The 23,733-nt window shown below is 39.8% G+C and overlaps 2 protein-coding genes across 5 annotated transcripts; one reads left to right on the top strand and one right to left on the bottom strand.

Annotated features, from left to right (window-relative positions):
* Positions 1–6,116: 6,116 nt before the first annotated feature.
* Positions 6,117–14,311, bottom strand: lmgA (anaphase promoting complex subunit lemming A). 2 transcript variants are annotated; one of them, XM_089590710.1, is made up of 5 exons: positions 14,098–14,311; positions 13,753–13,922; positions 9,288–9,369; positions 8,689–8,808; positions 6,117–6,326 (listed from the first exon to the last, which is right to left on the bottom strand). In XM_089590710.1, exons 3-5 carry the CDS (start codon positions 9,304–9,306, stop codon positions 6,211–6,213), a joined length of 255 nt encoding a protein of 84 aa, XP_089446836.1. In that variant the 5' UTR covers positions 9,307–9,369; positions 13,753–13,922; positions 14,098–14,311; the 3' UTR covers positions 6,117–6,210. The 2 variants fall into 2 exon arrangements, with proteins under 2 accessions (XP_089446836.1, XP_023246956.1); XM_023391188.2 differs by lacking the exons at positions 13,753–13,922; positions 14,098–14,311 and adding an exon at positions 13,386–13,425.
* Mnn1 (menin 1) lies at positions 12,034–23,003 on the top strand. 3 transcript variants are annotated; one of them, XM_014356584.2, is made up of 6 exons: positions 12,034–12,261; positions 18,566–19,182; positions 19,260–19,570; positions 19,652–19,791; positions 19,877–20,228; positions 20,303–23,003. In XM_014356584.2, exons 2-6 carry the CDS (start codon positions 18,618–18,620, stop codon positions 20,804–20,806), a joined length of 1,872 nt encoding a protein of 623 aa, XP_014212070.2. In that variant the 5' UTR covers positions 12,034–12,261; positions 18,566–18,617; the 3' UTR covers positions 20,807–23,003. The 3 variants fall into 3 exon arrangements, with proteins under 3 accessions (XP_014212070.2, XP_089446824.1, XP_089446823.1); XM_089590698.1 differs by lacking the exon at positions 12,034–12,261 and adding an exon at positions 17,385–17,448; XM_089590697.1 differs by lacking the exon at positions 12,034–12,261 and adding an exon at positions 18,197–18,270.
* The last annotated feature ends 730 nt before the right edge of the window (positions 23,004–23,733 follow it).

The following is a 23,733-nucleotide window of genomic DNA, read 5'->3' as shown; positions in this document are numbered from 1 at the left end:
GTTCTTCGTCGCTCCAACCGCTGCATGCGATCGTTACAGTATCGGCCATTACGCGCGCGCGTTCGCGTATATTTATACCCTCTGTGGTTGTTGCGGAGCGCGAACTGGTGTGGAATTTTATTTATTTCTCTCCTTCGGAGATGGTAACAGACCGAGGTGCTATACTGCCTGCGTGATAATTATATACACGAGGGATATTTTAGAACGAAAAGAGACGAGGGAGAAAAAAAAACGGGGGACGCGGGAAAAATTGTACTTGCTGGACTTTACGGATCGCACAAAGTTGAGTGTTTCGTAACACAAGTGTGAACGGTTCCGCGAAAATAAATCATCAGCATGACGTTACTTGAAAGTAAATTGAAATTTTGCTTTTGGACATTTTTAAAAAATGTCATGCCATCCCAAAATGGCACCTTTTTGCAGTATATAGATGTCGATCTAAAGTGAAAGGAAAATGAAGTACGGGAAAAAAGAGGTATCAAACGAACAGAAATCACTTTCGCGAAGTTTTCATCGACTTTTCGCGACAATGTTTTTCACACGTTTATATATATATATATGTATATATCAGCAACTCACACTCGCAATCAACTAATTCGCGTTGCACGCACAATTTAGCCAAACCTGTAATAACAACGTAAGTAGACTTATTTGGTCGAATTAAAAAATTCCGCGCTGCACCGGGCGACGATTTTTGCTCGATAACCCGTAAAGTACGCGCGATATGTTGCAGGGAAAGGAAATTGCACGGGTTTTCGCAACTCGCGGGAAGGCGTGCGCGCATATAAGTGGCAACAAGGGTATATATATAAAAATAGGGGAGTTGGGCAGGGGAAAAAGTTGCACACGCGGTTTCAATCGGCATTTTCGTGAGAATCAATCCTGTTTCGCACGACTATAGTTGACTCTGTAAGAGCAATTATTTGGAATCGATGATAATTCCATTTGATGTACGGAAACTCGAAGGACACGCAACGAAGCGAGACCCATTGAAGGAAAGTGCGCTAATGACTTGTATAATTAATCCGTCCCCGGAAAGCGACCGACGGATCGATCTCACTTAGTATTCACCCGCAAGAAAAAAAAAGGGGGGGGGGTACAACGAAACAATCCTAGAGAGATCCTTGACAATTCATTCGTTTGGATTTTCTCAGCCGATGTACATTATTGTTACATAGGTGCATATGCCCCTTTGTGTCAGACCTACACAAATATCGGTCTCTCTTGGGTCCCTTTTACGTATACACAGGAGAGAGTCCCAATTGCGACACACGCGCCGCGATCGGGACACACAACAGTCCCCCCGGCTATATCATAAATCGACGTAGGAGTCGAGGAAAAGAAGAAAACCTGCGGTCGTTTTATTCACACGACGACGCACGTAAGACTCCCGTCGAACGCGTAATACGTATGGGATATAACGAACCCCCTTCTTGGATCGGCTAATATACAAGTGCATGTATACAATGAAAAGCCGCGCTGATGTCGATCGCTCGAGTCGATGTCGATGTGTCTGCAGTTGCAGATTGTTCGGACGGGCTCTTGTCAACGTCAGGATCGCGGTTTAGCTCACACGGGCGATATCGTAAGGAGAAGCGAGCGCCGTGGCTCTTTTTGCTCCGAGTTGCGAAGGAAATGATCCTTTTCTTTTCCAAGTGCAGCACAGTTGAGCAATCAGCCGTGGCTCTGCGCTGTGTGTGTGTGTGTGTGTGTGGAGGTATATGCCGGGCTCGCGTGTCCGACGCCTCTGTATGTGTGATTTTAATCGAGTGCTTGGTGCTCTTTTTGGAAATTTTTAAGGCTTTTCCATTGCCTGTGTAAGGCGATTCGCGTGAAAGATTGCGGTAGCTCTTATCTCGGTTACCTATAAACATTACGTAAAATCGGTTCGCCTCGTTTGGCCGGGTATAAGGTGATCCCTCAAAAAAAAAAAAATCAGATAGGAATTTTCCAAAGGTTTTTTTGATACTTACATCACGTTTATTTATACGAGCGATTTCTCGTGCTGCCAAATGGCTGCGGGATTGTCACGTGTATTGTTTCATTTTTCCATCGAAAGAACGAAAGAAACACGGGTCGAAGTGATTTGAAAAAAGTTTTTTTAACATCGGTATACGTGAAATTGGCAACCGATCGAGTGATGAATATGGTGATGTGCATATACCGATATGTACGTTATTACGTATACAAGCACCAATAACGCGAAAAAAAAAAAAAAAAAAAAAAAAAGTCTCGAGCGATCGAGCGATGAAAATATGTTCTGCGTAACGCGAGGCGCGCGCGCGTCGAAATGCCATTGTCATCATCAACATCCAGCCAATCGTGTAATATTACCTAATCAACCGATCGCCTCGAATGTACACGTGTGTATAGGCATGATAATGCGAAACTCGCTTATTCACGGTCATCAGAAATAAATATCGACGCAAATACGAGAGTAAAACAAAAGCCTGCTCGGATGTATACGTGTGCGGTGTATTCATAAAAAAAAGGGGGCCGCGTTTTCGATACTCGTGTACATGCAAGAGTATACGCTCTCCACGAGCTTACAGGTTGCGCAAGGCGCCGAGTATCCGTATGTATATAATATACACCGGTGTAGGGGGCGAGATGGAGCTCAGACTGCATTTTAACGATTGCTCGCGCCGGGAGAGCGTTTTCTCTTTGCTACAGCTTTTGTGTGTGTCTGTGAGGGGACTATAACGTGAGCTGTACCCATACGAATAATTTCGGCCGATTTCTTAGCTCGAGCGCGCCGCAGAGTTCACCGAGTGAACGTCGTCGCCGGGTTTGATGGTACGCGTGTGTGTTTGTGTCTATTGGGATATGTGGAAATTGCGAGGGTGCACGGGTTTGTATGGGTTTACGTGGTGTGCCGATGAAAAGTTTAACGGGTAAGATGATCGTTTGGCGACATTTTTTTTTTTTTTTTTTTTTTCAAACTGTATTTGTCTTCCTCTAAAAAATACCACTCGAAATGAGCGACTCACATTACTCCCCCGGTAGCTAGAACAAAAAACCCAGCGTCAATTAAAGAGCCATAACGAAAGTTTGCTTCGGATTCGTGTGAGTTCCGAATTACAACAGCGCGCGTCGCGTGTATACAATAACGTAAGTGTACACTCGAAACCGACGCAAGATCACGCAGATCGTTAATGCCGCGGCATTGACAATACAACCGAATCAGAGTTGTTATACCGGCCGCTCGTGAGAGTTTTGGTCCTTTGTCGCGAGCAAACAATATATCATACACTTTTCCTGTGCCTGTGTGAACGCGCTTGTGTGTTGCGTATAATTATCTTGCGCCTATATGCACGAATCGCATGGTGTGTAATTTGTTTACACTGTGCACGCGGGACGAGAGTGACAAAGCGCGTCGCTAATTACGAGGTAATTGTGGCCGCCCGGGCCGTCGTGTGTTGTTGTGCCCCGAGACGTGGCGCGCTTGTTACGCAAGCGAGAGATTTGTTTTTCTGGAGGCACAGGAGTGTCCTGACGGGTTTGACGGGTCTCTTGGTTTTTGAGAAACCTTTGGGATGATGAGACGTCGTGGTGTTTGCGCGCGTCAATGCACTCAGCTATAGTTTTTTTGAGGAAAGCTTTCCCATTGTCTCCAAAACGTGGACGTGTCATGGAAATTATAGTCGGGAAGGTAATTCAAAGAGTCGTTGTTCGAGGTGCCATTTTCCAACTTGAGGGTGTACTCGAGCTTCTCTCGTTGCAATCACTAAAAGCTGACGCGTATAATATAATACATGTTCTCAACAATGTAATCGAAGCAAACGTGTTCTACAAAGTTCTCGTTGCTTATGGTTATAAATTTGAAAGCATGTGGTTATTGCTCGCAGAGCCACATGTACAGATTGTGTCATTTCTAGGTCCACTGTAAGTATCAACTCGCGTTTGTAACACGTTGTACCAAAGCCACAGTCACATTTCTATGAATACATAAATTTCGCGCGCACCTGGCAAATAGACTTATTATTTTTATTGCATCGCATTGGTGCGTCTTGGTCAATAAAAACCACACCGACGTGTAACCTAATTGAAAGCAAGTATGATGATTTCCACGTCTCCTGTGGGTATTTTGGGGTCGACGGATACTTTGTTCCCCCACTTGTTAACCAACGCAAATCCCTGCCGCCGCGTTCGCGCGTTTACATGGATAACACCCCCGTTATCCGAAACACGGATCACGACGCCGATGCATTTGAATACGCAAAACGAGAAGCCCGCGAGAAGCAGGACAAGCAGAATTTATCTCCACCAGAGAATCGGACGCGATTTATTGCGATTCCCGGGAAGCCGCGCTTTCAACACCATCAGGGACGTTTGCTCGTAACTCAAGTGCCGCGAGACGAAAGTCTCGGTAAGTACGGCGTGCGCGTGAGAGTTTGAATACTCCCGCCTCGCGACACTTGCCGGTCGATCGACGCGCTTCCACGGATTTAAAATATATGTATGGCCACTCGAATTCAGTTCAGGGATATGATACAGGAACAAAAGAAAATTCACTAATAGACGGAACAAAACAAAAACAAAAAATAAGAGTTGGTCGTGCACGGGTAACCGGCCATATACGTTACGCAATCGCGCACTTTCGTTGTTGCTCTTATGCGCCAAGATTACATACAACGTATATATACCGACCAATGGCCATTAATAAGAGGCGAGTTTGAAAGTGGCCTCTGTACTGTCTACGTACGTGTACAGGGCATATACATATACACATGCACATGCGATTCAAATTATCTGTTACACCGGGCTCGTAATGGGTCGTATTACAGTCTCTTTATCTCTTTCTTGCTTGCTTGCTCAGCAGTGCACAATAAAGGCGCGAGGCACGCGAGCCATACACGCCCCTGCGCTGCTTCTCGATCTCGTTCCCCGCGAGCCGCTGTATGTGATACATATCCGTATGTACGTACACGTATACATGCATGACCACCTCGAGGAGGCAAAAGAAAACATCCGGTGGGTTGCATCTCGTGTTACCCTCTCGGATGAAGTTTCTCGCCACGTGAGCTTTATTTTTGCATTCCTCGGGGTTGACTTGATCGATTACACAGCGAACCAGCTGTTTCTTTTTTTGTTTATTTTTTTATTTTCGAGATTCCTCCATCAAAAGAAAAAACTCACGCGTGCAGGCTCGTCGAGGCTTTAAAAATTCTTTCTCCCTCGTTGCGCAACTGCACATTGCTAAAGTTTGCGCTAATGCGCGGTGTAAGATATACTTGATACTACGCTTGTAAAATTTCACGTCGATTGTTTGCTTTATTCTCCTCGTTGTATAATAAATCTCGACGACTTTAACACTCCCAATGGGAAATTAGCTATACTTTTAGCGCGCACGTCGTCGGGGTACGTATAGGTATAAAGGGGGGCTCGTGTGTGTCTTGAGTGCGCTCGTAAAACCCCACCCACTTACTCGATCCACGGGATTACATAGGAGGGTGGTTTTTAATTAGCGCGACGAGGCTTTAACGCGAATTTGTGTTTTTTTTTTTTTTTTTTTTTTTTCCTTTCTCCAAGTAAGAGTCATTTGGTTGTTGCACAATTTACACGTATAAAAATAATTTTAAAAAAGGGGGGACACGATTTTTAATTAATGTTAAATATTGACTGAATCACTCAAGATGTACCGAATTTCCTTGCTTTCAAAAGGGATCCCATTAATTACGCGCGCAGTTTACAAGCCAGCCAGCCAAGAACATAATTTTTCACCTCGAAAGAGCGGAAATCGTTTATATACATATATAGGTACTCTTGAGGAAGAAAAAAAAAAAAAAAAAGAAAAAAAGAGAAGGACTTTCTCGCTTTCTCCGAGTTCGTAAAATAAAAAGGTCGCGCTTATCCAGCCTCCCGCGCCGATAATTAACGAGCCACGCGAGACCTTAACTCGAGAGAGTGTGTACTCGTGTACGTCAGGGTAATAGCGATGATTCGCGTTGGTATTTTGCCAGAAACGGCAAATTTCACGCCAAGCGCCCAACACAACGTAACATACGTGTGGAAAGGAAAGAAGATGGAGAGAAAAGCGCATTCTTTGACTTACCAATAAAGCTCCGGCCTCTAAAGCAAGAGCGGTAGCATGCGTTAGGTGCTGACACCTGGGGGGCGGCGATCGTGGAGGTGAGGGTTGCTGTGCTCTCGAGTGGTTGCACGGGCAATAGGTGAGAATTGTTGCTACTGGTGACTTCCGGCGTTGGACTACCCCTTGAACTTCCACTCCTGGCGGCACATCGGGCACAGGAGACTCGTCTGCTGCGAGTTCAGCCACTTCATTATGCAGTGGATGTGGAAGCAGTGCGAGCATTTGCCCCAGACTGTGGACAGAGTTGGGATCATTGAACAGTTGTTTTATTTTATCATCAACATCATGTTTTCTTCTTCTACTTAATAATTATTTCAAATTCACAATTTTTAGGGGATGTCTGTGTTGCTGTTACGTGACGATGATAGGCTTGTTTCGCCGACCTTAATTCGCTGCTCGAGCGATGACGTTTAATTTTTTTGTTTCGCGAGGCATATAACACTTACTCGCGTGGTATGCTTACAACAAACTAGGTCATCAATACCATCGTGTAGACAAAACACTCGGCTGCGTGTTATAATCGTTATGTTTTTTTTTCTTTTTCTTTAATCCACGCTGGGGAGATCGACAATGACCTTGAAATTATTGGGTGACAGCAAATGTGTACCGTTCGATAAACGACACGATTATTTGAGATAACATTGTAAGTATAGATGTCGAGGAAACTCAAACTCGAACGCTTCAAATGACATAGAAACTTTGAAAGGTTACATACATAGGCACCCAGAGAGAGAATCGATGTACATATTCATTGAATTGGCTAAAACCAATCGATAGAGAGAAAAAAAACATACGTGGTCAATGCGAATTTAGCGAGGCCATCGAGCAGCGCACAGCCCACACCAATGCACTCCGAGGGCACATCGTAGAGCCACACAATCACCAGGTCCACCGGCGCACAAGGACCGGGAAATCACAAAAACCGCGTCCTCATGGCATACTCTCTCCCTTCGTTTTCTTTTTTCAAGCAATTATTTATTAATAATTTTATATACTTTACTCCGCGACGCTGGAGCGCCAGCAGCTCTTTTCGCACGCCGTGGAACTGACACACACGCGCGCGAAGAGGTACCGGGTACAAAGAGTATATAGTAGGTAGAGGGTGGTTGGGAAAGAGAGGGAGGAGAGCAGTAGGGTAGCGCGAAGGGTGAGGCCAAAACAATCCCCCGCGCGCCGATCGATAATAACCACGCGCACCCGATACCCTACCTGTGTACACTCTATGTGTACCCACCGGCCTGTGCGTGCATATACGACACACGTAAGCTCCACGTGAAAGGGAGCAGTAGGAGCACCACCCTCGCTCCTCGCCCTGCCAGCTATACTATATATGATACAAGGGAGGTACCGTGTACACTGCGCAGATGCGCGCCGGTACCGTAGCGGACCCTTTGAAAACCGGCAGATGTTGTTGCGTGCAGCGGTCTGTTTCGTCGAATTTTTGTTTCACCCCCTCGACCCTCGACCCCTCCCGGCCGGCTCTTATACATGCTCGTCCACCTTTTGTTTCTTTCGCCCTTTTTTCCCTCTCTATTTGCGTTTTAACGGATGCGGAGCGTGTGTTGTTATACGCTTTGTCACGATTCACGCATGAGAAAAAAGAGCTGTTACTTAGTTGTTGTTTGTCGATTGTCTGTATACGTCAACGGGCCCGGCACGCTTTTTACAGTATAAAAGAGTCTCGGTCGCGAGTGAGTTTTGGGCCGATAAAGTGATTTTTATTTTGTCCCTCGTCGGTCAGATAAGAATTAGTTTCATTTATTCAATCAACTTACTGCTTTTGAGACGCAGTTCTGAGAAATCTCTCTATTTTGTGAGTAGATCCTTTCAATGGATATTGATTACGTTAAGTGTTTCTCACAGGTACGGTATAATAAAAAAATCAGAAATTTATAGTAGCTTCGATACAGGCATATGGTTTGCGAAGAAATTTAATTTACTATAGTGCGGCGTGTATCAATGGATCCTTTTACTTTCATTCAATTAGGTAATGCTATCGTTTTCGATACGGAAGCTTTTTTAGAGAATTTCGGGAAACGGAATATCTTTTAAAAACTAATTGTGCGAGAAAGCTTTCTTACTTAGTTGCACCGTTAATTTACAGCCGAACTCGCGAATGAATTACGCGATGTCGACGATCTGTTCTGCAGGTACAAATCTCGTATATCCTTGCACAACGTAGCGATAATGAACAGAACAAGTATTCGGGACGTTACGAAAAACCATTTACTGCGCGTCTAATTAGCCAGGGATGGTAAAACTTCATTACATTTTGTTATGAGAAATTTTCACTTTGATGGAAGAACGCTAATTGAAAGCTGCGTATTAAAGCGTATACATGAGAATCCTTGCAAATCAATCAATCGTCTAGAATTTAATCGCTCGTTAATACACCTATACGTTGGTAAATCCTTGGAAGACAATCCTCGGCGAGCTAGCGATAAATCTGAGGAGCAGCTACTGGTCTTTGTAATGAAAAAACAACTACAAGGTATAAAAGACATACCTACGTGGAACAGAACGAGGAGAATGTGATAATAAAACAGGACGAGGGGAGAAAGAACGAGCGTTACGAGCGTGCGGCGGTCAATTACCTAAGGGGCAGTCGTCCCCGGGTACTTTGCAGTCCGGACAGCTCGCGTCGAAGGCCATGCGGCAAATGCCGCAGTTATCGTCGTTTGCGATCCAACGCCAGGTGGCGACGCCTCTCCAGCCTGTGGACATCAAACAGTACAGAGTCAAAGACAAGGACATTGCTTTGTTTATCTTACTTGTTATGGATTAAAAACTACAGAAAAAAAAACATATATCCAATTTGATTATACAACCACTAAGAATTAATGGGGTCACATTTAGTTTTTAAATTGATGTTGCGGTGATCCTGCTAAAGTACATAAAAGTTATTACCTAATGAAAAATGTTTATATGAAATATCAATAATTTAAGAGGAAAGATGTAATATATTGTTATGATAACTAAAACTTTTATTGTTTTGACAATACGCAATGACGTCAACAATAACAATCGAATATAACAACCAATTTAACGCATAAGGAATCTTGAAACGTACATTTTAAGAAATCGCCAAGCAAGCATTATACTGAGTTATTTCGAAATTATGCTAAATTGGTACACCTTGATGTTAAATATTTGATAAAAAGCAAATTTTCCAGCAAAATGCAAATATACTTACTGTTGATTTTCACCTTCATTTTTTCTCGGATTCTCTTCTACACCGGTGAAAAGATCAATTGTTAGAGAGCACTTGGAAAGCCCTGCAATAAATTTGACACTTCAATTGACTTAATTGAGCCTATTAATTTGTTTTATAATAATTAGGATTTGTTGTCATTTGCTCGACTTGCGACAAAAAAATAAGGTTATGGCATCGCATCGAGATATCGAATTATCGAATACCGAAATCGTGCGCAGACGCGCGCTTAACGTTCGAATATTTGAAAACACTGTCAAGTGTCGTACGTTCGAAGTATTGTTTTTAATTTTTATATATTTTGACCATTTCATGTCTTATGAATAAACATGAGAAGTTATCAAATGCTTATTATGATGCAAGTAAAGTAATTGAAAAAAAAAATTGTTTAGTTGTACTACAGGAGTAATAAAATGTAAAAAATCTAATAAGTACTTAATCAATGATGAAAAAATATTAAGTTATTAAATCAAAAAAGGAGAGTAGTTCGTAATTTAATCTCAAGTAATGTCAATCAATATGCTTTCGCTTAAGAGATTCGTGTCCATTTCAGGAGTGATCATTGAGATTTGTTTACATACTTGAGTACTTTGCCACATTAATTTGTTCACATAATAGAAATGAATGAAAAAAACAATTTTTTAATTACGTCAAAGTAAGCTTTGCTCTCTACAAAACTAAATTGCAATATTTTTCTATAAAGAAAACTGTTGTCGATTGTTGTATTATAAATCGTAATGAAAAAAAAAAAAAAAAAAAAAAAAAAGTGCATTGGACAATACTTTTCTTTCAAGATCTAAAAAATAAACCGTGTCCACCCCTGACAACCAATAAACAGTAACGATGCAAACAATGAGATAAACGAAATTCCCTGGCACACTCCCCGAAAGCTCGATCAGTTCAATATAAGTATAGGTGTCAACTGGGTGAGAACGAGTGGAAAGTTTTTAAATCCCGATAAAAGACACTCCCTCCCGGCGAAATAGAATTAAAACAATAAGCCCAAACGTCACCAGTTAAAGCGTGATTCCCGGAGCGCGTATACATATGGATAGTCTACACCATACCCGCAAACAAAAGGTCCCCCGGTATATACACGGCGTCACACACGAGCCCGTGCATACAAATATACCCATCATCCGGATAATACTTAAAACAAAGCCTCCGCTTACGCGTATACACTCGAAACGCCCCGGGGGAGCCTCGACGGCACTCCCTTACGTTACACGTACATAAGTATATATCCCCATTGCGGGTGTTTTTCCCCAATTACGCAAGGCACGGCCATACACACGCATCACCCCCTGGAAAACCGAGATATAGCCAATTCCCACTCCATCCCTTCCCCCGATAAAACGGCAACACTTCCCCCCCATGGCTTCCTCCTTTTTTTCCCCGCACCACTCGCGAAGGAGGCGGAAAGTCGCGGCCCTACCTATCTCTTTCCCTCCTCCACGAGGACTCGTACATATATATGTACATTTTACACACACCTACGCCAGTGTGCAAATCAATAATCCCGCGGCTCTCCTCTGCAGCAGCAGCTCGTCAAATGCAAACAAACTCGCAGAGACAAGGAGGGATTTACTGTGTGTACGAGTCGCCTACACCCTCGTGTCTATATACATATATAACATCCTTTTGTATATGTACACCGTATATCATTGCCACGATTCCATCTAAAGCACGACACCCTCTGTACAACAAACGGGGGCGGGGGAGGGGGATGGAAAATAACGAAGGGCGGAATGCTCGATAACGAGCGTTAACGAGAGCGCAAGCGTATCATATATGTATATATTATACACAAAAGGGGCCGCATAATCGCATAATATACATCAGGACTATATAGTCGTATAGGTCGTCCCAATGTGCGCATTGTACATATAATATTTATGTGCTATTGATGAACGTGCGAGTACCTACAACACGTCGATATACATGCAGTACCAATAATACGTGGGGGATACAATAAAGGTATATTGTATGGTGCGGAGAGGCGCACACAATCGACGCGCGGATTCTAGAATTGTCGAGGCCAAATGAGAGAAGGAGGGAAAGAGCGAAGCCGCCCGTCCGGGAACTGAGAAAGGGAGAGAAGGAAGTATCACGCTGCAGCAACCCGGTCGGAGGGGCCGCGCAGGATACGCGCGCCCGTTGGGAAATGAAATTAAAAAAAAAAAAGAGGCAGGAGCAACCGACCAGAGGAGAGCAGGACAAAGTTTACAATGTACATGTAGGTACGCGCGGCTGATGCACCCATAACGTTGGGTGATGATGCGGTTGTAGCCGATCTCGATCAAGGCTCGATCTGTACGTGTGCGATGATACGACCTCCCTCCCCATCAACCCTTTCAGCTTCTTCTCCTTGATACTATTGTCATTATTGTTATCATATAGTGTGCTAGCTCTTCCTTCTTGCAACGCACGTATGGTACTTATATTGGTATTGCACGGCGGCGAAAAATCTGCGCGCGTCGCCCGTGAAAAGCGACGACGATCATAACGAGGCCGAGAGCTGGTGCTCCGAATGCACACACACACACATACACACACCACGCGCGGTTTATTTGTACACATATACATGGGCGCGCGAATGAGAGAGAAACGGAGAGAGAGAGAGAAAACCGCCGCGTACATAACATATATACCTACACGCGCTCCTCCTCGTGATGGGACACCTTTTGTCTCGTTTGCGCGTTTACTCGGCTCCCAATCGTATGTCGGCCAACTGCGTCTTTGCATCTCTCGCGCCTCCACGGCTCCGTTTTATTATCATCGAGTACCTATACACCTATACTTATTGCTGGATAAAATAATCGGGATGTGCTGTTATTGGTTTTTCATTATTTTTCATCGATACTCTGTGCGTTGACTTTTTTGCTATTCTTGTTGTTGCTGTCTGTCAGCGAGCCAAACGTGGAGCACTGGAGTTGGAAAATTGATTGCCGCTTCCGTAAGTTCTTTTTACAATTGTAACAAACAATTGACTTTGTATTTTCTTCAAGCATTTGTCAAAGCTAGTGTCACGAATAAATTTGCCGATCGATAATACTGACAATCGCAATTGATTAATTAATTTTGGAAAAATTGCAACAACAAAAAATTTGTACTCGTGTATACCATCGAAAGAGATCGAGTGCTGCCTTTGCTCCGAAATTTGCGTTTCGGAGCGCAATAGTGACAAGTCGCACTGTTAAACAATTAACGAGACAGACTCGCAGTTACCGATCTCGCGAGTGTCGATTTGTTTCGGGCGAGGTTTCATTCATAAAAAAGCAAATGAATTTTATGTTCCCGGGGCGCGTCGTGCCACCGTAAAAGTATACATCTATTGCGCGCTGTTTCGTCAGGTTTCGACACCACATGGTCCATAGTCACATGGCTCCAAAAACTATACGTTCCAGCCTAAGCGTATACACTTTATACACGTACAGATCTGAACACGGAGTTCAAAATTGAGCGCGTTATAAACGTACAAAAGAGAGAGCCGCGAGAGAGTAGGTACAGAGGTATAAGAAAAGAGCGCCTTGAATTCCTCCCAATTAAAAAATCAAGGTCCAGGTATGGCACGAGAGAGAGAGAGAGCGAGTGCGAGGGATAAAGAGAGCCCGGCATGGAAAAACCCGTATTCCCGCAACAAGGAGATAGAGACAGATGTACATACGAGCTATACACGTAAGTATGTTCCCATAAGAGTGGTAAAAAACACGCGGTAGCAAGCACACATATAAGAAGCAAGCAAGCAAGTTGAGAGAGCGAGAGAAAGATGACCGTTTCAGTAAACAGGCGGCAAACGAGCACCTGGTTCCCTTACACTTCTTCGTCTCCTTCTTCTTCATTCTGCGGAGCCGGTTAATTTTACCCGCATTCGAGAGTCAAGTCGAGTAATATGCATCGGTGTGCGGCGTGCGTGTGTGTGTGTATGCCCGCGCGAGAGAGAGAGACCTGATGCACAAGAACTTGCGCCTCATTGCGAAATTGCGAATCCTGCGGTGTATAGGTACTGCAGGTACAGGGCAGAAGCGCGCATATATTTTCGAGGGCACACGCTCGCGTTGAATTAATACAATTTCGTACCTACACCTCAAGCGTCGATTTCTTACACGCCTCTGTGCTCCCTTTGACGCGCAAAGTACCTAACAACTGTTACTGGTACGCAAAATTATTAGAGCAGAGGACAATGAAAAGTAATACTTGTACGGGCACTGATCAGAAATAATAGGTACCGCTTCGTCGAGTAATATCATTTGTCCTGATCATTGACCGAAAAAGAATTTCCCCATCAACTTTGATATTGACGTCTTACTTCCTTTGAAGTTAAAAAGTTTTGGTATATATACCCTGTAAAATTAGTAATTAATAATGATTATTTGTTGTTTGTTTATGTTTTACGCTTAGTAATAATAAATTTTTATGGAAATTTTCACATTTTTTTAATACGTACTACTAAATATGTTGTATTCAAAATCAGTATCCAAATCTTATGTTTTCATTACAATCAGGAAATGTATAGTGTTTCATCAAGATGATCATTGGTACTGACAGCTTGTGGTAGAGTATTTGATGATCTTGACAGGATGATCTCGTGTTGATCCATGGGCATCTTGCAACAACCTAACACATATAAATGAAAAAGCAATAAAATTATAATACAATTAATAAGTTATATGTTGCCTATTACAGCAGCGTCAAATACGAGGTCAAATAAAATACTGCTACTATACTTGGAGTGTGTGTTTGACAGACAGCACTCTTATACCACGATAATGAAGGAAAAGCATACGTATACCTATGACAATATATGTATAACTTGGTGAATGTAATGATACCGGTACTACTTTATAGATCAGATGAGCAGCTGCGGATGGTATGGTTAGGAGAGGAAGAGCTTCTTGAAGAGCTTAGTGCGCGCGCGGGTAAAAAAATTGCCCGCGCACTCCGATGGATAACAAACTTCGATATCTTTTGCTGTTTTCACTCCCATACCACCCGATATTTCGGAGTTTGTTGACATGCGGAACCCACCGACATGTCACGACAGTAATCGGACAGTTAGTATACCCATATAGGTACAGGTTGACGCTAGCGCCCGACCATGCGGCGTTACCACGACCTATACATACTTAATAACTTAACTGCTGGCAGCATTTGCAGATTACAGCCTCTGATTTTATCATTATTATCTCTATGGGTAAAGATAGCACGGTGTAAGATATACGTGAGGTTATGTGTACTAATTATAGTATAATCACTACTAAGTAGTGCCATATGGTCGATTTTATTAAATCATATAAGTAGAATATCTACACTTTTGGAGGTAGATTTTCGGATAAGAGATATATTATAAACTTGCCGCAAACAGTACAGAAAATGCCAAATTTTTATTTTCTATCCACAAAATGAGTTGCGGCTGGTTTATAATCAATTACATGGCTCTACTGTAAATTGTAATAATTATTTGGATCAGCGCCATCTAGCGTTCCGGATTTCTGAACTAAAAAGTGGCCCTAAACTTTTGACCCACAGCATTAGCGCTTAGAGCCACTTAGTCAATTATAAACCAGCCGCAACTCATCTTGTAGCTATAAAATGATAAAATAACGGTATATGTGTTTTTGGCGGCAAGTTAACAATCTATCTTTTACTCGAAAATTTATCTTCAAAAGTATAAATACATAGGAGGTCGATTTTTGGTAGAAAATATATTGTTAACCTGCCGCCAAAAACACATATATCGTTATTTTTTCATTTTATAGCTATAAAATAAGTTGCGGCTAGTTTATAACTGACTAAATGGCTCCAAACGCTTATGCTCGGTTTCAGAATTTTAGAGGCCACTTTTGGCCAAAAAAAAATACCGCTAGATGGCGCTGATCAAAATAATTATTACTACTTAAAGTAAATGGAGCCATATCATTACTTATAAACCAGCCGCAACTAATGTAATAGATGAAAAATAAAAAGTTGACATGATTAATGCTGTTTGCGGCAAGTTTACAATATATCTTTTACCCAAAAATTGACCTATATATTTATACTTTTGGAAGTAGATTTAGGTGAAAGATAAATTGTAAACTTAACGCAAACAGCACAGACAATGTTAATTTTTTATTTAATACTTATACAATTAGTTGCGGCTTGTTTATAATCGATTACATGGCTCTACTGTCAATTGTAATAATTACAATAGAGCCATGTAATCGTTGGTATATTAGCATGAATTAATACAAGGAAAAAAGTTCAACTCACTGAAGTTAAATATACCCGATGATAACACGCACGATTTCTCATATTCTAGAAAAAAATCAAAGAAAACATATTGATGGATGATGATCCAAAGCTTGTATAAGTTTCTTGCAGTTTTTTTTTTGGTAACAAAACTTAGTAACTTCCCTAAGATATACTACTTAAAATAATGAACTTTTCCGAAAAAAAAAACATTCTTGAATTTTTTAAAAAATAATTTCATTGCATTCTTTTAAAGTACATTAATTCGTGTGGTACCTCGTGATATTTTTCATTTCCTAATTATCATCACAACAGTATAGTGTTTAAATAAGTATGTTTAGTTTGAAGTAAACGTTTGCTATGGCATGCAGGGATATACCCATCAACATTATTTTTCACAGAGCTACGCAAAACCATTATCATACTAATATTATATTTGCTTTATTCAAACACGTTACTTATAGATAATAACAACAGGTTAAATACATCGTAAGATATCTCTTGTCAATGTGTCAATTAAACGTGTGTGCAACTCAATTGTCATCTTGATCCTTGCCCTCCCCCCCTACATAAGACACCCTTGGATAAACAAAATTCATTAATAGTAGTATAGTAAAATAGTAGTACTTGTAGTGATCACTACTAAGTAGTCGATTTTATAAGCCGAATAAGATAAGTAGAACATTTATGGTTTTGGAGGGAGATTCGCAGGTAAAAATTAGATTGTAAACTTGCCGCAAACAGCACTTATCACGTTAACTTTTCATTTTCTATCTATTACATTAGTTGCGGCTGGTTTATAATTGACTAAATGGCTCTACTATAAGTTATAGTAATAATTATTTCGATCAGCGCCATCTAGCGGTATTTTTTTTTCGCCAAAAGTGGCCTCTAAAATTCTGAAACCGAGCATTAGCGCTAAGAGCCATTTAGCTAATTATAAACCAGCCGCAACTCATTGTGTAGCTATAAAATGAAAAAATAACAATACATGTGTTTTTGGCGGCAAGTTAACAATCTATTTTCTACCAAAAATTGACCTTCTATGTACTTATACTTTTGAAGATGAATTTTCGAGTATAAGATAAATTGTTAACCTGCCGCCAAAAACACATATATCGTTATTTTTTCATTTTATAACTACGAGATAAGTTGCGGCTGGTTTATAACTGGTTAAATGGCTCCAAGCGCTTATGCTCGGTTTCAGAATTTTAGAGGCCACTTTTGGCGAAAAAAAAATACCGCTAGATGGCGCTGATCGAAATAATTATTAAAATTTACAGCAGAGCCATGTAATTGATTATAAACCAGCCGCAACTCATTTTGTGGATAGAAAATAAAAAGATAAAATTTTCTGTGCTATTTGCGGCAAATGTACAATTTATCTTTTACCATGTGGCGTTACCACGACCTACGTAACTTTTTGCACTCGTACTTGTGCTTGTGCGTGCGCAAGTATGCGTTTTTATGCAGATGTCGTGCGTGACCGGGCAGACCGGGCTTCCGTAAAAAAAGAGAGCGGGAGCAGACAAGCAGACTGAGCTGCAGAGCAGAGAGCGCGTTTATGTATCGAGAAAACACATCTCTCCATCTCTCGCCGCTCTCGCGCAGAACAGTGCGGAACGTCGTTACGTGCGGATAAAATACGCGTGCGCGCGCGGAGAGAGAGAGCCCGCCCAGGAGGAAAACATACGCATAATATTACTTCTCTCCTATCCTATTTTCCATATTGCACCAATAATACACCTATCTCAGATGATATGAATACCTTTGACCGTAAAATACATATACTTATTCAGGTGAAAACTAAGAAGGGATCAAAGACCTAATAATTATGACAGGCCAGAGCTGAGCTGTCAATCGAAGAGTGATATATGTGTCGAGAGCTTCGCCGAAGACGTCGTGATAATAGGTTTGTTCAATTATCCACCTTGGAGCGCTCCGAGGCCTCCGAGCGATCCATAAATGAACTTAATGAACACGAGTTCTTTGTCGGAGCACTCGAAAGCCTCCGAGATATCTTTATACTATATAGGTATACTCACTATAGCTGCTCATTGTTTACAAACATCAGTTATAAGCGGTGAGTATACCGATACGGAGCGCTCCAAGGTGGATAAATGAACAAACCTTACAACTAGGTCGATAAGTATAGCTTGTTGTATATACATATAATTGCAGATTTACTTTGTAATACACCCAAATGCGTGTATACTTGAATGTGATATATGTATCGATGAAGATGCTGCACATATGTGCATCTGTTTTAAACAAAAATAGTCATATATTAGTACATCATCAAGGAAAATGACGAGCAGCCGGTGTCTTACTTCCTATTATGTACTTCACTCGTGATCGCACGCACAAGACGCAACTGCGACTCTATAATAAAAGAACACGTCGAAAAACACGATTATTAACCAATTGTACGTATGTGGTGGACGGTATACTGTATCTAACCTAATAACTGACGATTAATAGAATGTTTTGATTCGCAAAGCGGCTATATACAGCAGAACGAATTCACCGCAGCAGACGAAAAATACTCGGTGCCCTTGTACTTGCCGCGGCCCTTATGGGGCCCTTTTATTGCGCGTGCGACGACTTTTTATTTTATTTGTGCTTGAGATTTCAGTGCGAGTTTTTGATTGCGCGGAGAAAGAAGAGAGAGAAGTTTCGAGTGAAATTTTTGCAGAGACGGCAGTGTGTTTATTATTATATGTACTTTCAAAAGGTACATATACCTATATGTAGTATGGCCTGTCTCTTTTGCGGACTTAAGCGAAAGTTGCGCTCTTGTGTATTACATGGGGGTCATTCGTGTTTTTTTTCCTATGTTGACGATTTTTTTTTTTTTGCATTGGTTGCGTGCGTAATACCGATTTCTCTTGGTCGCCAATCGAATTTTGAAGTCATATTGTTGATGGCCAAAGTTGTTTCGATGAGTGACAATATGTGAATCAATTTTAAATGTTAATCAAAGTCCAATACATGTTGTGTTAATGCATGTTTGTTTTGTTTATTTTTAGTTTCATGAGGAATGCAAATTAGCCTCTGCCCAGTCCCATCTGACACAGCATCATGGTTAGTCTACTAGAAGAGGACAAGGGGGTCTTTCCCATCACCAACATATCCTCTGTCGTGCAGATTTTTCAAAACCAGTTGGAGACCTGTGCTGAGCCAGATCTGGCTCTGCTCTCCATTCTCGTTGGGGCTGTAGAGAACACCCTGACATGCAACCGAAACTTTGTCACCGAGGAAGCAGCTGCCTATGACGAGCCAAAACTCCCACCTGTGGAGCTCGGTATGATCGAAACGATGTACTCAAAGTTCAGTTCGGTTATAAAGAATTCTGTGGACCTCAAAGTTTACAACACTAAATACGCGACAAGAGAATTGGTGAAAAGAGTGTCTGATGTCATTTGGAACTCTCTGTCGAGAAGTTATTACAAGGATAGAGCACATCTGCAGAGTCTGTATTGTTATTTGACATGCAACAAGCTGGACTGTTTTGGTGTAGCTTTTGCTGTTGTTGCTGGATGTCAGATTCTGGGCTTCAATGATGTGCATCTGGCATTGTCGGAGGATCATGCTTGGGTTGTTTTTGGTGAAAACGGTGATGAAACTGTAGAAGTGACCTGGCATGGTGAATAGTTTTTAAAAATAATTTTCATGTTCGTTTTATCAATGATTTGAGTAATCGACAATTTGTATGTATTATAGGGAAGGGAAATGAAGACAAACGGGGACAGCCCGTTGATTCTGGTGTGGCATCAAAATCGTGGGTTTACGTGAATGGACATGCAGTTGTGTGTGACAGGGCTATGGAAGTGGCAACAATAGTCTCTGCTATAAACCCTAGTTTCAGTGCTACATCGGATGCTGTGGAAGTTGCTTTATTACAGCAAGAATTGTTGTGGCTTCTATACGATTTGGGTCATTTAACAAAATATCCTATGGGTCTTGGAAATCTTGGAGAACTGGAAGAAGCTGCACCTACTCCAGGAAGGTGTCCAGCAATTCATCTTTTCCAGGTATAAAATTTTTTTTTTTTTTCAATTTACCTAACAAACATTTGGTGTTAGAATATGCCTTAACTTTGATTACGACTGTAGGAAGCCGTTCAGTCAGCAAGAAAGTATTACGACAATTCACATGTTTATCCTTACACATATTTGGGAGGATATCTCTACAGACATGGTTTACATGTGAATGCTCTTGCTTCATGGGCTGATGCAGCTGATGCTCTCAGAAAGTATGCAATTATTTTCATTCCAATCAATGGTAGATAGCTCAAGATGAAAGAAAAAAAAATTAAAAATCTTTAATTATTCATACAGATACAACTTTTCTCGAGACGACGGCGAGATTTATAAAGAACTTCTTGAAATTGCCAACGAGTTAATACCACACACAGTGAGAGCAGATGAACATCTACTAAGACAGCCACGTTGTTTTGGTTACCTCTTGCGATTTTATGACGGAATCTGTCAATGGGAGGAAGGAGCAAACACGCCAGTTTTGCACATTGGTTGGGCAAGGCCTCTTGTCAACACTATTTCGAAATTTGATGCAAGTATTCGAGCTCAAGTGGTAATAGACTGTTACGAGGAGGACAAGTTGTCTGAAGGAACCTCCGATGAATCATTAAACAACAATAATAACAACAACAATAATGAATGCAAAACCAAGGTTAGTAAGAACTAAGTGAAATTTCTCATCACCAAATCAACGAAATTCAATTAATAATTTAAATTCATCAACAGGAGAGGTATAGCACGACAAGCGACCTCATCAAAAGTCTCGAATCCAAAGTACCTGGCAACACAGAGCCTATGCATCCAAGCATCCAAGCACTAGCTGCGGCCTGTGGTGAAAAAATCCTAAACAGAGATTACCTACTGCAAGGTGATGGCGAGCCATTTGTTGCCCCGGTAGACACAATGTTTGACCTACCACTGATGACTTCTACTTCATCTGTTTGTGGCATCTCGACACCTTCAACCTCACATGACAGTATAGACGATGGTCTCAGCGAAATGGACCTCGAGCTGGACATAGACGAGAACGAGAGTCCAAGAATCACACTATACAGCCAGAAGATGAAGGGCTTAAAGGACTTGCTCTTGGCAGAAAAGCTGAACACGCATGCGGTGTCGCTACAGCTGACGGCGCAGAGTCAAGTACAGGTAGGAAAGAAGCACAAAAGTGGTAACGAAGATTTCGTCACTAGTGCTGGGCACAGGCCCAAGAGAACGAGAAGAGAATAGCTGATGCCAAAGCCAAAGAGTCTATCAGGCTCTGCGGCTACATTGTCTCGTGGGCGATGCGTCGGTAAAGCATCGTGCATGGGTTGTAACAATACGTAAAAGACTTGCCTTTAAAAAATAAATTACTTAATAATACTGCAATAGCTTACATTACGGTAAAAGTTTACAGAGTTTGATTTTTTATACATACATTTTTTTCAAATTTAAACTTCTTTTAATTGTGTACATTTTCAATTTCTGGAAGAAAATTGAACAAGATTTTTTTTAAAGGACGGTCTTTGAACATGGTATTGGATTTTTACAGTAAAAAAACAATAACGTGGCGAGAACTGTTGTAGCGATTTCGTTAAGATGTTATTCGTATAGAATAAATGTTCGAATCTATTTGCTGAGCAACAAAAAATTCGTAGAAGAGTACAAAAATAAATGTACCTTATATTGTAGTCAACCACTGCGGGCATTCGTGCTTATTATTATTATTATTTTTTTTAATTTAATTTATATAATTTAATGTATTGCTTCCAAAATACTTGTTGAGCAAAGATTTAAGTGATTGGAAGTGCAAAATTATAAATGAAAGGGTCTCCAATTATGTTTGATACAAAGATTGAAAATATTAAATCTTTCATTGTATATTTGGATGATTTTTTCGGTAAATATTTTACTTGGATCTTCATTCAGCATGCATGGACTTGATTGAGACTGACATGTACACACATTAATTTTGCGTTTCACGCAAACAAATATATTTTTATGATTATATTACATAAATCTGCGCCTATTGTCTTGTTGCACTTTTGCTAATTTATTAAGAAGTTTTTCCTCTGGATATATATGTATATTTTTTTTGCACTATCATTAGCAATTGTGAAAATTGCACTTAGTATTTTAAATAGTTACATGTATTGAGAAATATCGTTTAGATGAGATAAATGCTTTTTAAATCTAATTAGTGAACCACAACATTCCGCGGTTTAATTGGGAGATGCTGATTTTTAATGATGAATTAGTGTTAAGCATAAAATGCTTGCCTATTTTTGTAGTTATTTATTTATTTATCCCTTACTATAGTAAATTTTGAGTATAAATTTTGTACTCAAAATATTTTAATTTGAAATCAAATTATTGTCGTCATTTTGATAAATAATTAACAATAATTGTAAAATACAAAGTTTTAAAATGCCCTAAGCCATTTGATAAATTTTTTACTATCCAAAAAGTTTCATTATCAGTTCACTTCAATTGTTTTAAATTTCAAGTGATTTTAATTGTGAAATACCTATACGCATAAAAACTTGGAGATTTCATTTGTAACGTTATTTTCTCTATCTATTATAAAATAGTTTTAAAATCAAATTTATATACTTATGACTGATTGCTTTAAAAATAATCCACGCATACTTATTATTCATTCACAGAACTTGCCACATTTATAATTTTAATAATTTTTTACATGATTTTGTGCAGTTTTTTGTTACATCAAACAAAATAAGTACATTAAATGCACCTTGTCGTTTAAAAAAAAATATCCGCAGCCAAATTATAAGAATCAATATCGTCGATGTTTTTGATGAATTGTTACTGCAGAATATTATCGAGTTTTAGATTAAAAATGAATGAGTGCTTGGGATGAGGAAATTAAGTAGAATGATACGTAATACAAAAAGTTTATACAGTTCAAAATAATATTTCAAAATAAAAATTAAAAATATATTGAGTGAGAATCTGGAATGAAAGAATGTGTAAATTTTCGAGAATAAAACACGATCTGAGTGTATATTATTGACGAGTACGCAAAAGTCAAACGATATAAAAATGTTATCATACTGTGATGCTGAATATACTATATATGTACATATAAAAACTATTAACAGTTATAAAGATATTAAATTGATATGTGACGTGACTCCTATAGAAAATATATGATTTTAACGAGAAATGTTGAAATATAAATCCAAGTATTGAACAACATTTTCATTGTTGGCTCTGAATGATTTTCCAGTTTTAACATTTTCTCTTATTATCTTTCCTTGGTGCAGAGCATTTTCGACCTTCTTTCGCGTCACATTAAAGCCATAAAATTTGTTATGTTTCATTAAGGGCTTTGGAACATCTAACAAAAAAATTTTTTAAATCGAAGCACAAATCTAACTATTTTCAAGACCAATTTATTTTAACTTCGCAGCAAAATTATAACTGAAGTGTACCTATAAAGAAAAATTGTGATGAATTATAATTTATAATATGACAGTATATTTTAGTGGCCTTTGTATAGATCATTTTGAAAATCAAAATATGTGTTAACTTAAATTACATTAAGTTTACTCGAGATATTTTAATGTGCTTTAAACAATATTTAAATAAAGTGTCTGACTTAAATATACATGCATAAGTAAATAAACTGAAATTAACAATTAATTCATGCAGTGCATGATATAGTCATTTAATGTTTCAAAGTATATTTAACATAGTTGTAGTTATTTAAGCTTAGACTCATTAAATTGTAAAAAATAACTTTCTTTGTAAATAATAATATAACAATAATACATTAATTTACGAAAAATATTGTATATCTGTAAATGACGATCTTGAAAAAGTTATGGATATTTGTGCTCCGATTATCGACTAATATAATATCTACACATATTTTGGAATCTTAATTGTGTAGTAAAAACCACGCGTGCCCGATAAATTGATCAAATTGTGATTATGCGCTCGTTGCCTCTATTTGGAGAATATTAATATCTCCTTTGATTGTCTTGCCATAATTATTATCAACGATAAAAGAAAAGAAATTAGAAAAATCGCTACACGATTTATAATGAAAAATATAAATCGATACAACTGTACGACGCTAATCTCTTCGTACCTAATTTAATTTTACTTTTATTTTTTCTAAATATTCCATTGTGAAATCATTGCTAAGT

Source organism: Copidosoma floridanum, unplaced genomic scaffold, assembly GCF_036245765.1.
Source record: "Copidosoma floridanum isolate Cflo_tuat_1 unplaced genomic scaffold, Cflo_Japanese_pri ptg000013l, whole genome shotgun sequence".
Lineage (NCBI taxonomy): Eukaryota > Metazoa > Arthropoda > Insecta > Hymenoptera > Encyrtidae > Copidosoma > Copidosoma floridanum.
The sequence above is the reverse complement of the archived record's forward strand: the minus strand, read 5'-3'. Positions and strand labels throughout refer to the sequence as shown.

Bases quoted from the DNA above. Each gene is read 5' to 3' on its own strand.
- lmgA (XM_089590710.1), bottom strand. The intron at 6,327-8,688 runs GTAATTGACCGC...CTCTGTCCACAG, and splicing joins CGGGGACGACTGCCCCTTAG to TCTGGGGCAAATGCTCGCAC.
- Mnn1 (XM_014356584.2), top strand. From the start codon at position 18,618: ATGGTTAGTCTACTAGAAGAGGACAAGGGGGTCTTTCCCATCACCAAC. The intron at 19,183-19,259 runs GTGAATAGTTTT...TATGTATTATAG, and splicing joins TGTAGAAGTGACCTGGCATG to GGAAGGGAAATGAAGACAAA. The intron at 19,792-19,876 runs GTATGCAATTAT...TTATTCATACAG, and splicing joins GCAGCTGATGCTCTCAGAAA to ATACAACTTTTCTCGAGACG.